Below are 12,793 nucleotides of genomic sequence, written 5' to 3' on the forward strand. Positions count from 1 at the left end.
ATAAGCCAGAATGCAATACGAAAAAGCCCTGGTACATCCTTCAGTGTATACCAGACCACATGCTGCAAATATCCTACGAGAAAAAGGGCTTGGCTGAATTTTGGCTTGTGATATCTATCTGAACTATTCCAGCAGTGGGGCAGATTTGCTGATAATCATACTGAAACCGCAGAAATGTGTCTCGGGGCTCCAAGGAGCTCTGGTTCTTTATGGCTCAGAGCAGAAAGAATGCAGCAAGAGGCAAAGTGATAGATAAGTGATTTATTAGAATAGGATGCTTGTGAGGTTTACAAGCAGCCGGCAAGAGGGTGCTGCCCCGAGAGCTTAGTGGGCTACAGTTCTATGATCAAAGGAGAAGTGGGGAGGGGGAGAAGACCACCACCTTCCTCATTCTTCAGTAGATGTCAAGCTTCCATCATCAGTTCATCCTCCATGTCAGGTGGGGGAGTTTTCTTGTCCCTACATGGTCAAACTGGGACTGCTGTGGCACAATGGAAATGAGCAAAAAGGCAGTAACATATACTAAAATGTGATAAATCATCTCAGGTTTCAGTATAATGTCACCTTTTCCTTATATTACTGTTTTCAGTGCATGCAGAGAAGTATGTCTTAGGCATCATCAACTTCCTGAACTTACTGGGTAGGATGTGGGTCTCATTACACCATTGTTTTATTGTTTTGGGGCATGTCTCATGCTTCTGTTGCATGGTTTTGTTGCTAGGCAAGCCTGCTTGGTTTTGTGATTAAGCAAACCTACTTTCTTGGGTGATCGTTAACTTACAGGGGTCTTCTATACTTTTTTCTTTACTTATGATTCCTCAGTGGGATTAACTATTTAATCACCTACTTTGTCCCTTTACTCAGTCCCTATCAATACCAGTCCCTGATGGTGTCAGTTTCCACTGCATTGTGAAGAATCCAAGGTCTGTGTCTCCAGCAGCATCTCTGCTGGGCCGTGTCCTGCAGGCACCTTAGACTCAGACAGATCCAAAACTGAGTTAGTCGACCCCCTTCACCCCAAACCTAGTTCTCCTCTACTCATTTCATTGTCCAAGCCAGAACCCTGAGAGTCCTCCCTGCCGCCTTCATCCCCTCATCCGCCAATCCGGTCACTGCAGTCCATCCACCTCCCAGGTGTCTCAGTCCACTCCTCCCATCCCTGCTGCTGCTGCTGCTGCTGCTCTAGTTCAGGCCTCAAGTCTCACTTGGACCATTGCAATAGCCTTGGGACTTCTGTCCTCGTCTCCAATTTCAGCCTCCTTCTGTCCCCGCTCCTTGCAGGAGCGAGTGATCTTTCTAAAACGCGAATCTGAAAACGACTCCCCTGCTTAAAATCCTCTCCTGGTTCCCTCCTGGAGGGAGAAACCCAAGCTCCTCAGTTTAGCAGCAAGTTTTCGGGTGGGGAGTTGGAATGGAGGCGTTCCACCTAGGGCACCAGTGTCCTTGGGACGAGGGAAAGTCCTGCAGGACCGAGCACCTAGCACCGGCTTCTAGGCAGAGGAGGAAGGACCCGCTGGGGTCGAGGCTTGGGAGGCAGGAGAAGCGGGGCGAGAGCCAGGGAAGAGGGCGGGGCCCTGGGCGTGGGCGGGGCGGCGCGGCCCCGGGCGTGCGGGGGCGGCTCGCGGCCTCCAGACGGCAGGGGGCGACCTAGCCCGTGGCGGCGGCGGCTCTGGTCCCAGGCTCCGCGTCTTTTGGGCGACAAGGCGACCTCAGACGGCGGGCCGCGTCGGCCGGGCATGGCGGCGTGGAGCCCGGCCGCGGCAGCGCCTCTGCTCCGCGGGACCCGCCGGGTGAGCGCGGGCGGGGACCGGACTGCTCTCCCCTGGGCGGGAGTTGCGCTGGGACCACGGGGCCGGCCGCGGCCGCGGCTGGGGAACTGGTCCACAGAGGGCGGCGCGCCGGGCCCAGGGCCTGCCCTTCATTTCTCTCCTTCACTCACTGGTTGGTTCGTTCATTTAGTGGGCCCGACTACGGGCACTGGGAGAAGTGTCAGGCCCGGCGCGTGCTGGGGAAGCTCCCGAACGGGGTGGGGGTTGAGGCCGAGGGGAATAGATACATAAGCAGTCATAATACAGCGGGCACGGGAAAAGCAATGTTGATTTACTGAGCCGAAGACATGGGACTCATAACCCGGAGTCGCGGCGTGCGTGCCGGGGACTGTTGGCTGGGTCAGAGCTCCGGAAAGTCCGCCTGGCTTCTGTGACCTTGACCCTCCCCAAATCCCATACTCCCGGGGTAGGAAGCCAGCAGAGGGCACTCACCACGCGCCCTGCTAATTTTCTCTCCCCCCTTTCTGATTCATTCTTTCCTCACTTCATCCACTTCTTTCGCTTTCCTCTCACATTCCTCCTTCTCTTAGACCTGCCTCCCCCAAGCATGAAGGGCACTTCTGCTGGTGACTTTCAGAGTGGACAGTCGGCTTTCCGGGGACTTTGTCAGTAGATTACTGGTTTAAAGGCGCTCGCTGCCTGCAGATCAGCTGAGATGAGGAAAAGGCTTCTCCCAAGGAGTCAGCAGTGCTAACCACCCTCACTCCTTAGTGATTGCCGCTTCTGCCCGCCACCTGGCTAACCTCTGCCTTTGCCCCCCAGGGCACTGTCTTCAGAGGAGGTCCCATTCCCCCCCGCCCCCCAGTCTTACCCAGGCCCTCAACTTAAGATTCTTTCCCTCTGTACATCACTCACACAGCCTCCCTCCAGATCTTTCTCCTGACCTGCATTTCAGTTGCCTGCTAGAATCAGGACTTCTTTGCAGGTGCCCAGTACATATGCCCTGAATCGTGTGGTTCTTCCCCTGCTCATTCATTCATTCACTCATTCATCCATAACCCAAGTCCTCCTGAGGGTCTGCCCTGGGTCAGCTCTGGAAGACTGCAGTAACAAGACAGACTCAGTCTTGGCCTCTAAGACCAGTTGGTGAAAGAGTCAGTGCACAGGGCATTTTAAGGAAGGAGCTCTGAGGTTCTATAACCCAGGACCCTGCTCTGGGCCGTCAGAAAAGGCCTGAGGATGGGCAGGACTGAGGAGGTGAAGGGATGTTACCGTCAGCACCAGCACTTGATGAACAGCGCTCCACCCGCCTTCCTCCTCCGGTTAGGGATGCTTGGTACTACTCCCTTTGTAATGATACTGTTATCTGGGAATCTTTCCTGACTTGCTTCAAAAGGCACTGTTACTTTGGCACCAGGAAGCCTGTCTAACAAAGTCCAAAATCTTTAGCCTGACATTGAAGGCCTGCCATGCTCTATTTTCAGTCTCCCCTTTTAGCATGTGCTCAACGCAGCCAAGGGGCTGCCGACATGGTTTTGTGCTCTTTCATCCGTAAGGGTTGAGACACATTCCCATCAGAAGCACTGGGTCCTTAGGGTAGCCACTGGGGGAGGGGGGAGTGTTACTGCCAATGGTAAATAATCTAAAAACGTTCTGACTTCAGGTCCTTTAATAGAATTCTGTTTCTTCTCCCAGTAAGAATTGCAAAGGGTAGCTGGCTTATTGAGCAGTAGGTCACAGGGTTACACCCCACTGGAGAGAATGTAGAGTGTTAATCAGGCCTAACTGGTGGGTGGCATTTGGCCCCATCAGTACATGGTCATTGGCATGCTGGCCTAAGCAGGGCACGCCTGAGCCAGGCTGCCTGGCCTCTCCTGACTCTGCATCTTATTAAGGGATCCAACCTTGGCATATTACTTAGTGCTTCAGGCACCTCACTTATTAAACCGTCATCATGATAGTGTCTTACTAGCATGAGGAGTTAAACATTTGTTGAATTAAGTTGGGGGCCTTGTTATCTCTAGAGTCAAAGTGAGTTATTTACAACTCCACTCCCCCCTCAAAAAAAGTTTATTCTGCATCCTGGAGAGCTTAAATGGACATTGGACACCATGCAGTCCCCCTGACTTAGCCTGGGGCCCAGCCTTGCAGGGGAGGGCAGGGGGTGCCTGCACAGTGACTCTCCTCTGTTCTGTGGCAGCTTCCTCTTCTCCACTGTGCCCAGCGTATGTTTGCCTCGCAGACTGAGGGGGAGCTCAAAGTGACCCAAATTCTCAAAGAAAAGTTTCCTCGAGCTACAGCTATCAAAGTCACTGACATTTCAGGTAAAGTTTTTCTCATCTTTCCCACAGAGTTTGGTAAGATTTTACCCACTGGAGGGGTAGAGGGCAGGGGGCTTGGATGGAACTCGCCATCAGTGGCTTCTCAATACATGTGGCTTTTGGACACATAGACCTTGGCCTCTCCCGCTGGAAGGGTGGAGGTGGGGATGCAGAAACATTGGCGGGGAACTGCAAGGACTTATGGTTGCCAGCTTGGCCCAGCTCAGATTAGATCCCTCTCAGTCACCCTGGGGCTCAGGTCCACAGCCTTTAATTTGACTTTGAGATGAGCCAGACTTTAATTTCCCCACATTGTTCTGACACCCTAGAATGCCAGAGCTGGAACAGACTCCAGGAAGACGAGCCCAGAGAGGCCTAAGAACCTGCCTAGCCCTTCACAGGGAATAGGCGGCAGAGCCAGGACCCAGGGCAGACTCTGTCCTGAGCCCAGTGACCAGCCCCAGCCAGGCCCTGCCTTTCTCAGATGGCCGCTGGCACCTCGAAGTTCAGGCTGACTGTGAGTTAGGAGCAGGCTGGGATATCAGCTTCTGCCTACACCAGACGGGGAAGATAAGGCCTTTATCTAGACACACATGTGGAAGAACTGGCCAGGGGTGGCATCTCCCACACCCAGACACAGTCTTTGTCACTCTGCATTGCTCGAGGGCTCACTGGCTTCTCTGGGAACATAACATTTACAAGGATAGGGAGAAAGTTTAGAAAGTAGTTTTATTCTGGACACTATAGGAAATTAACCAATCTAAAGATCTGTTGGAATGGTAGGTTGGGTGAGCCCTCTGCAGGGGTCCCAGGGCAATGCTGAGGTCTTTTTTTTTTTTTTATTTTTGGCCGCGTTGGGTCTTCATTGCTGTGCGCAGGCTTTCTCTAGTTGCGGCGAGCGCAGGCTACTCTTTGTTGCGGTGGGCGGGCTTCACATTGCAGTGGCTTCTCCTGTTGCAGAGCACGGGCTCTAGGTGTGTGGGCTTCAGTAGTTGTGGCTCGTGGGCTCTAGAGCGCAGGCTCAGTAGTTGTGGAGCACGGGCTTAGTTGCTCTGCGGCATGTGGGACCTTCCCGGACCAGGGCTCGAACCCGTGTCCCCTGCATTGGCAGGCAGATTCTTAACTGCTGTGCCACCAGGGAAGTCCCATTGCTGAGGTCTTGATGTCACCAGTCCTGTACCTGCCTCAGGCCCAGTTAGGGGAGAGCTGGAACTTGACCTCCAGTCTCACTCTGCCCAGCCCTGGGTAGAGTGCAGAAAGGGGATCAAGGCTAGGAACCTTGGTTTAGCCAAAGCTTAGGCTCCTAGAACACATGAGAAAAGCTTAACAAAGCCTACTGAGTTCTTTCTTGCCGCATTGTTTCATGCTAGAGCAGCAGGTTTTATTATCATCAGTCATCAACACTAGCTCTCCAGCCATGTGGAGACAAAGCTCGGGCTGGGGGTGGATGGGTCCACACAAGCTCTGCCTTGAGCGCATCCCCAGATAGCCACCCCCTCCCTGCTGCAGCCCAGGGGGAAACCCTTAATGCTGCTTGTAGAGCAGGGGTGCTGGAGAGCCCAGCTCCGTGACCAGCATGTTTTCACTGTTTATTGTAATGCTGTGTCCCTGTCTCTCATGCTTCCTTGTTCCTTTTATTTTGGATAGTATTGCACATGGTTTTTTTGTTTTGTTTTTTTTTTTTTTAAAAGAATTTCACTTTATTTATTTTTTGGCTGTGTTGGGTCTTCGTTTCTGTGCGAGGTCTTTCTCTAGTTGCGGCAAGCGGGGGCCACTCTTCATCGCGGTGCGCAGGCCTCTCACTATCGCAGCCTCTCGTTGCGGAGCACGCACAAGATCAGTAGTTGTGGCACACGGGCTTAGTTGCTCCGCGGCATGTGGGATCTTCCCAGACCAGGGCTTGAACCCGTGTCCCCTGCATTGGCAGGCAGATTCTTAACCACTGCGCCACCAGGGAAGCCCTGCACATGGTTTTTGAATCAGATTTTAGTGTGTTTTTGCATTTTTTAAAAATACCAATTGCTAGTTCTTTGGGAGATGGAGCCCTGAAATTCAGTCCCTCCCACCTTCTTCCATGGTATTTGCTGGTTTAATAAAAAGAAATAGTAGGAAAACCTACATTTCCTAGGCTTTGCATGTTTTGTGCCTTATCTTTCCTACCCCAGAAGCAAAATTCTGGGCAGTGCAAGTGCCTTACCAAAGGAAGAGCATGTTTTGGATCGAGGCAGCCTGCCAGGAGGAGGACGTGGTCAGATTGTAAGCCATGATCTTCCAACAATCTTAGCAACTTTCTGCTGAATGATAACGTTCAGACCTTCTTTGGATTGTGTGGTACTTCAAGGACATAAGGAACTGTGGCTGCTGTAACTTAATAATTGAAACACTTTCAAATCACATTTATTTCAGGAGGCTGTGGGGCAATGTATGAAATTCAAATCGAATCGGAAGAATTTAAGGAGAAGAGAACTGTCCAGCAGCACCAGATGGTAAATCAGGTCAGTAGAGGCTTTGCCACTGGTCTCCGCATCTGAAAGGGCCTGCAAGTGGGGATGGTATTGTACCACCAGTCCTAGGAAAGAATAATGCAATACCACAATCATGTGAACAGGACTCAGGATCCGAGAAAAACATAAACTGAAACTATCTGGGATCGGATTGTAGGCAAATATGAATTTTATTCAAAATTGAAAACAAGCTGCCCAATAGTTATTTTGCATTTCCCTGTATAGTGCTACCAATGTTTACTGTGTACTGTTATTGTTGCATATTGAATAGTATTTGTAAACACAGGAGTATGAAAATATGTATGTTTTTGTAGATTTGAACATTTTTTTAAGCCTCTTTTAGGACTACTAAAGTAGTCCTAAATTGGGTAAACAGGGATGGCCTGATTGAAAATTGCTCCAGCTGCCCCAGACCTAGTAACAACAGCAGGGGTCTGGAACATCAGATTAAACCAGACTAAGGCCCAACATATTCATTTTCTATGCTTATTTTACTTGGAATTTATTCCAGCCTTGACCCTTGGGCCTATGTCTATAAACTCACCCCATTCAGCCAGTGTGTTTGACATCGTTCTGGAAAGTTGCACTTTGTGAACTAGTTTAACTTTTGTAAAGCACAGCTTTGGTCATGAAAGTCGAGTCCAGGTGTTCCAGACTGCTCTTCCAGGCCTTTCCCCACCCTTCCTGGCCCAGATCCTCCATCTGGGCCGTGCCCATTGGTCTCTCCATGCATCTGGACCTTTGTCCAGATCAGACCTCCTGCCTGAGCTGCCCCTCCCTCACTCCTCTGCCAGGCTCAAATGCTGCTTTCCCACCTGCCCGGCAGGGAATGAATGCCCTCCACCGTCTGACTCCAGCTTTTCTGCCTTGTGTCCTGGATACTTAGGTCCCTGCCGCCATCCCTTGGCCCTGCCAGCCCTTTGTGGTCCGGTTGCTTGTTGGATCCATCTTTGGGTTCCTTGTGGAGTCCACCTTCACTTGGATGTGGGCACGTACAGCCCTAAAGCATGCTGCTGGTCTGACTGGGCAGTCTGGGGTGAAACAGCAACCACTTCTGTCCTCCAGAAGCACTTCTAGCCCCATGTGATCCCAGGGGTTGGAGCCAAGGTAGAAGACAAGGCAGGGAAGACCCAACTGGCCCAGATCATCCCCAACTGGTAGGACTTTGGGTTTTGTTATCAAAACTACTCAGGCTGCCTAGTGCAGCTGGGCTCCTGGGGGTGCTGTTAAGTACAGCACATCCCCTGGCCTGAAGCCATGGTTACAAGGATACAGGTTCTGGAGTTGGACTGCCCACATTTCAAATCTGGGCTCTGCTACTTTCTGCTGTGTGACCTTGAGCAAGTTACTTAACCTCCCTGTGCCTCAGTTTCCTAATCTGCAACAGGGAGAGTAATAGGATTTGCCTCAAAGGGCTCTTTTGAGGATTAGTGGTAAAGTCATGAAAAGCACTGAGAACAGTGTCTGACACATGGTAAGTCCTTCATAAATGTCAGCCGCTGTCACCATCATCATCATTGTTATCTATAAATGCTGCGAGGAACCTGCGCCAAGTTCAGGGGACAGCAATTTCCTCCACTTGGGAGAATATCACCTACATCATCTTGGGCTCAAGGTTTCCTTTGGGCCCTTACTGAACATGTACCTTCTCTGGCCCCGTCCTTGCTGGAGAACGTTGCTCACTTGTCTGTCGTTGCCCTGGAAGCAGACTATGCAGGCCAGGCCCAGGTCTTTTCTTTTTCTTTTCTTCTTTTTTTTTTTTTTTCGTAATTTTTATTTTATATGGGAGCATAGTTGATTAACAATGTTGTATTAGTTTTAGGTGTACAGCAGAGTGATTCACTTATACAACCCAGGTCTGTTTTCTTCACTGCTGTGTCCCCAACACCTAACAAAGGACCTGGTACATAAAACAGCTCAATCAGTATTTGTTGAGAGTTTATAGAGAGTAAGGAGAGCTGGCCTGGGTTTTGTTATTGATTTACAGATAAATTAAATGTTTAATGCCTGAAAGGCTTTCCATTTCAGAGAATTCACCTCCTGGCATTGGTGTACTTTTAACCTGGAGCAGCTACTGCCTGGGTTACCATAGCAGCCGCTTTGCTGGGCCAAGCACTGCTTGTCGTGGGGTGGGTGATGCAGGAGGCAGTGGCAGAGGGCGTCACTGCCATATGCTTTGGGCCAGGCCCCAGCGATGGCAGGATGATGAGGATTCCTTCCCCATCCATCCTGTCCCCACCCTGGGGAGCAGCCACACAGAGGAGAGCAAGCGCCGTGTTCCCTTCTGTGTCGGGTGAGCTGGTCCATCCCAGCTCCGCATGTTACAGTGAGACTGGAGCTTCAGAGTTCTCGCTGGTGAAGATCACGTGAGGTGCTGGCCACACGTGCCCGCCTTGTGCTGGCATGGGGAAGGCGTTTGGTAAATAGCAGTTGCCCTCTCCCTTTCTCTGCCCTCTTTCCTGTCTGTTGTCCATCATCCTCCCCGAAGGGTGCCTCTGCCCTTGTTCTCCTACTCAGAACCCTCCAGTGGGCACCCTGGTTGCCCATGGAGCCCGGTCCCACCCTCATCTGGGATTTCCGATCCTCTGTGTGGTCGGCCTCAGTCTCCCCTCCGTGGGCCTGACTCAAAGTCAGGCTTTTCCTGGTGAATTGCAGCAGGTTCCCAGCCTTTCCTCACCTGCTCTCCTGGGCCCGGTGCCCTGTGCCTCTCTGCCTGTTGCACCTCCCGCTGTCCCGCTCCTGGGCTACCTCCTCCACAAACGGCCAGTGCAGTAGCAAATGCTTCTTCCTACCAGTACCCGTAGCAGTGCTGAGCTGGCTTGTGGTCTGGCAGCATCCATCACTGTCTGTGCTGAATCCATTTCTTGTGGGCTTGAGTTACTTTCCTTACCTTTTTTATCATTTTCCCATGCCTTTTTCATTTGTGTCCCCAGCACCCAGCATAATGCCATGGGCATAGCGGGTGCTGAAAAATGTTTACCTATTCTACATCTTATAAACTGTGGGACTTTGGCCAAGTCATTTCCCCACTAGGGCCTCAGTTTCCTGACCTATTTAAAGTGACCCAAGTGATCTCTAAGGCCCTCTGTAGCTGTAAGATCCTGTGACCTGTGTTGGGGAGCCCTCTGAGGGCTGCAAGAGAGTGGGGAGAAGGCCCTGGAAGGGGAAGTGCACAGGGCTTAGGGATCAAAGCCTGGATGGTTTCTCTGTCCAGGGTCTTTCATGTGAAGCTGTGACTGGGCCCTCATTTAGCCACAGAGGCTTTAAGAATTGTGGCCGAGACACAGGGACAGCCTCTAGGGAACATTCCATGCCTGCAGAAAGCAGAGAGCATGTGGCTCAGGGCACTGTGTTTCCCTCTCGCAGCAGTGACATGAGGCTTTTTTTTCCAGGGGCATTTCTGCTTATCTGCAGAGCTGAGGGGCTTATTGTGAATATGGAGGTGGTGGGGCAGCTCATTGGCTCCCAACACAACCACAGCTCCTGGCATCAGGGGTGGCCAGGATGTCAGGATTCCCGGGGTTCAGGTTCTATCTCACTTGCTGTTGCTCACTTGCTGACTTTGGACAGGGATAAACTCTATTTCTTTTTTTATCAAAGATGGAGATAGGACTAGATTATCTCTAAGGATCCTTCTGACTCAATAAACTTGACCGCATGTGTTAGTATTCTCTTTGTTGTAAGTGGCAGAGACAAAGTTAAAACGAGCATTAGCAAACAAAGGTAATTAATTGGCCCACGTAATGAAATTATCTAGATTCAGGGTCTTAAGTTCATCTGCTTGTTCTTTCATATTCTCTTTTTCTGAGCTTCCAGTTTCTGTATGTTGGCCTCATTTTCTCCTACTGGAGATGGGCTTTCTCTTCTTGGTGGGGAACAGGACTCCAAGTTGCCTCCAAGCGACAGTATTCCAGTATGCAGGCATACCTCAGAGATATTGCAGGCTTGGTTCCAGACCATGATGATAAATCAAGCACATGAATTTTTTTGGTTTCCCAGTGTATATAAAAGTTATGCTTACACTATATTTTATCTATCAAGTGTGCAGTAGCATTATGTCTAAAAAAAAAAAATCTACATATCTTAATTTTAAAATACTTTGCTAAAAAATGCTAATCATCATCTGATAATACAGGGATGCCACAAACCTTCAGTTTGTGAAAAAACACAATATCTGCAAAATACAGTAAAGCAAAGTGCAATAAGACAAGGTATATCTGTGGTGACCAAGAGAGAAGGCTCTACACTGAAAAATCCCAGGGAAGACTCTGATTGGCCCAGTTTGAGTCATGTGCCTCCCCTGGACCAGTCAGGCTGGTCCAGGGGCACATAGCTACCTCAGTACAGGTCAATTGGTAGTCCCACCAGCAGTACACAATTAAAGTGGAAAGGGAGAAGGGAGATTGCTGGATAGACTGGAAAAAAATGTCTACCCCACTGTGGTGTCTTGGGCCTAGTATAAAAGGACTTAGACTCCCATGCCTCATTCAGGTCCTGTAGTTTGTCTCCTGGTACTTCAGGAGCTAAATATCTATTTGATTGTGGTTGCCCATTTACACTTGGGCCCTGACATCATTTGTAGCCTTAAGCAAATCGCATAATTTACAACTTTATTTTCTGATTTAGAGTAAAATTGGGGAATTGGTGCTGATTAGTGTGGTTTTATCTTTTTATTTAAAAAAAAAATTTTTTTTTACATGAAGCTATATATTTTCTTTTATTCAAGTAATTTTTTAAAATTTTGGCCATGCTGCTCAGCTTGTGGAATCTCAGTTCCCCAACCAGGGATTGAACCCAGGCCTCCGCAGTGAAAGCGTGGAATCCTAACCACTAGACCACCAGGGAACTCCCAGTGTGGTTTTAAAGAACAGCTATTCTTTGCTCAAAATAGCGAAACACAAAAAACAGCCTGAAAGTTCTTCATTAGGGGACAGGCTAAAAAGTTATGATACATATAATGGAATGCTATGCTGATACAAAAAAGAATGAGGGTGTGCTTTATGCCTGATATGGAAAGATCCCCAGTGTTAGGGAAAAAGAGAGTGCAGAACAATGTGTTTGAAATACTATCATTTGTGTTTTAAAAAGGTATTGGGATGGAATATATATTCATATTAGTTTGAATATGCATTTTTAAATCCTTGCAAAGATGCACATGAAAATACCAACAGTTCTCTATTTGGTTTGGAGGTGGAAACTGGGGGACAGTTGTGGGAGGGAGACTTTACTGCATGCCTTTTATGCCTTTTGATTTTTGAGCCATCTTAAATACTGATTCTAAAAAAAAAAGGAAACATTGTTTAAAGAAAGTGTGTGCAAAGTTTCCTACAGAGATAGAACTATATAAAAATACTCCCATAGAGACTTACTGTAATCAGTGTCAAATACAAAACAATGATGATGCTCTTTTGCTTCCTTAGGCACTAAAAGAAGAAATCAAAGGTATGCACGGATTGCGGATATTTACCTCTGTCCCCAAACACTGACCACGCCCTGGCTGCGTAGATGTTGCTGCTGAAACCTTGGATGTATCTTATTGCCACCATTCTTTCCTAGGCATATGACAAAAAATTTATCTATTTTGTTCATGGACATTTCCATATTTTAATTATAGAAGAATATGGTATCTATTTAGATGTTAATTAAAGGCAACAGACAACTAAAAATTTTTTCATTACAAAAATATTTATTTAATCCTGCTCTGTGCTAGGCAACATTCTTCTTTTTTTTTTTTTTAATATTTATTTATTTATTTGTGCTGGGTCTTAGTTGCAGCAGGGGGGCTCCTTAGTTGCGGCTCACCAGCTCCTTAGTTGCACCACGTGGGCTCCTTAGTTGCAGCTTGAGGGCTCCTTAGTTGTGGCATGCGAACTCTTAGTTGTGGTATGCATGTGGGATCTAGTTCCCCAACCAGGGATTGAACCCGGGCCCCCTGAATTGGGAGCGAGGAGTCTTATCCACTGCGCCACCAGGGAAGTCCTGGCAACATTCTTAATATGGGGATAATGTAATTAATAAGCAGACCAAGAAAGACTATATGAAATTTTTGAAGAGTCATGAGTAATGCTTTTAGTTCCTTTATTTCAGAAGCATGTCCTTTTGTTCAAAGTGGTCTTGTCTTTGAACAGTTCTGTCCTGATGCTAGAGGCAGAATGGGGTGCCAGCTTCCTTGTCTTGTCAAGAAACTTTGTTTCTTCTC

At 48.8% G+C, this 12,793-nt stretch overlaps 1 protein-coding gene across 1 annotated transcript; it reads left to right on the forward strand.

The window, feature by feature from the left end:
• The first annotated feature begins 1,633 nt into the window (after positions 1-1,633).
• On the forward strand, positions 1,634-12,260 carry BOLA3 (bolA family member 3). The gene is made up of 4 exons (XM_082427213.1): positions 1,634-1,790; positions 3,970-4,093; positions 6,497-6,585; positions 12,015-12,260. The coding sequence occupies exons 1-4, from the start codon at positions 1,737-1,739 to the stop codon at positions 12,078-12,080; spliced, it is 333 nt and encodes a 110-aa protein (XP_082283339.1). The 5' UTR covers positions 1,634-1,736; the 3' UTR covers positions 12,081-12,260.
• The last annotated feature ends 533 nt before the right edge of the window (positions 12,261-12,793 follow it).

Source organism: Balaenoptera physalus (assembly GCF_965194825.1).
Source record: "Balaenoptera physalus genome assembly, chromosome: 15".
Taxonomy (NCBI): domain Eukaryota; kingdom Metazoa; phylum Chordata; class Mammalia; order Artiodactyla; family Balaenopteridae; genus Balaenoptera; species Balaenoptera physalus.

Coding starts and splice junctions, on each gene's coding strand:
- BOLA3 (XM_082427213.1), top strand. CDS start 1,737: ATGGCGGCGTGGAGCCCGGCCGCGGCAGCGCCTCTGCTCCGCGGGACC. Junction 4,094..6,496: donor CAAAGTCACTGACATTTCAG/GTAAAGTTTTTC, acceptor CATTTATTTCAG/GAGGCTGTGGGGCAATGTAT. Junction 6,586..12,014: donor AGCACCAGATGGTAAATCAG/GTCAGTAGAGGC, acceptor TTGCTTCCTTAG/GCACTAAAAGAAGAAATCAA.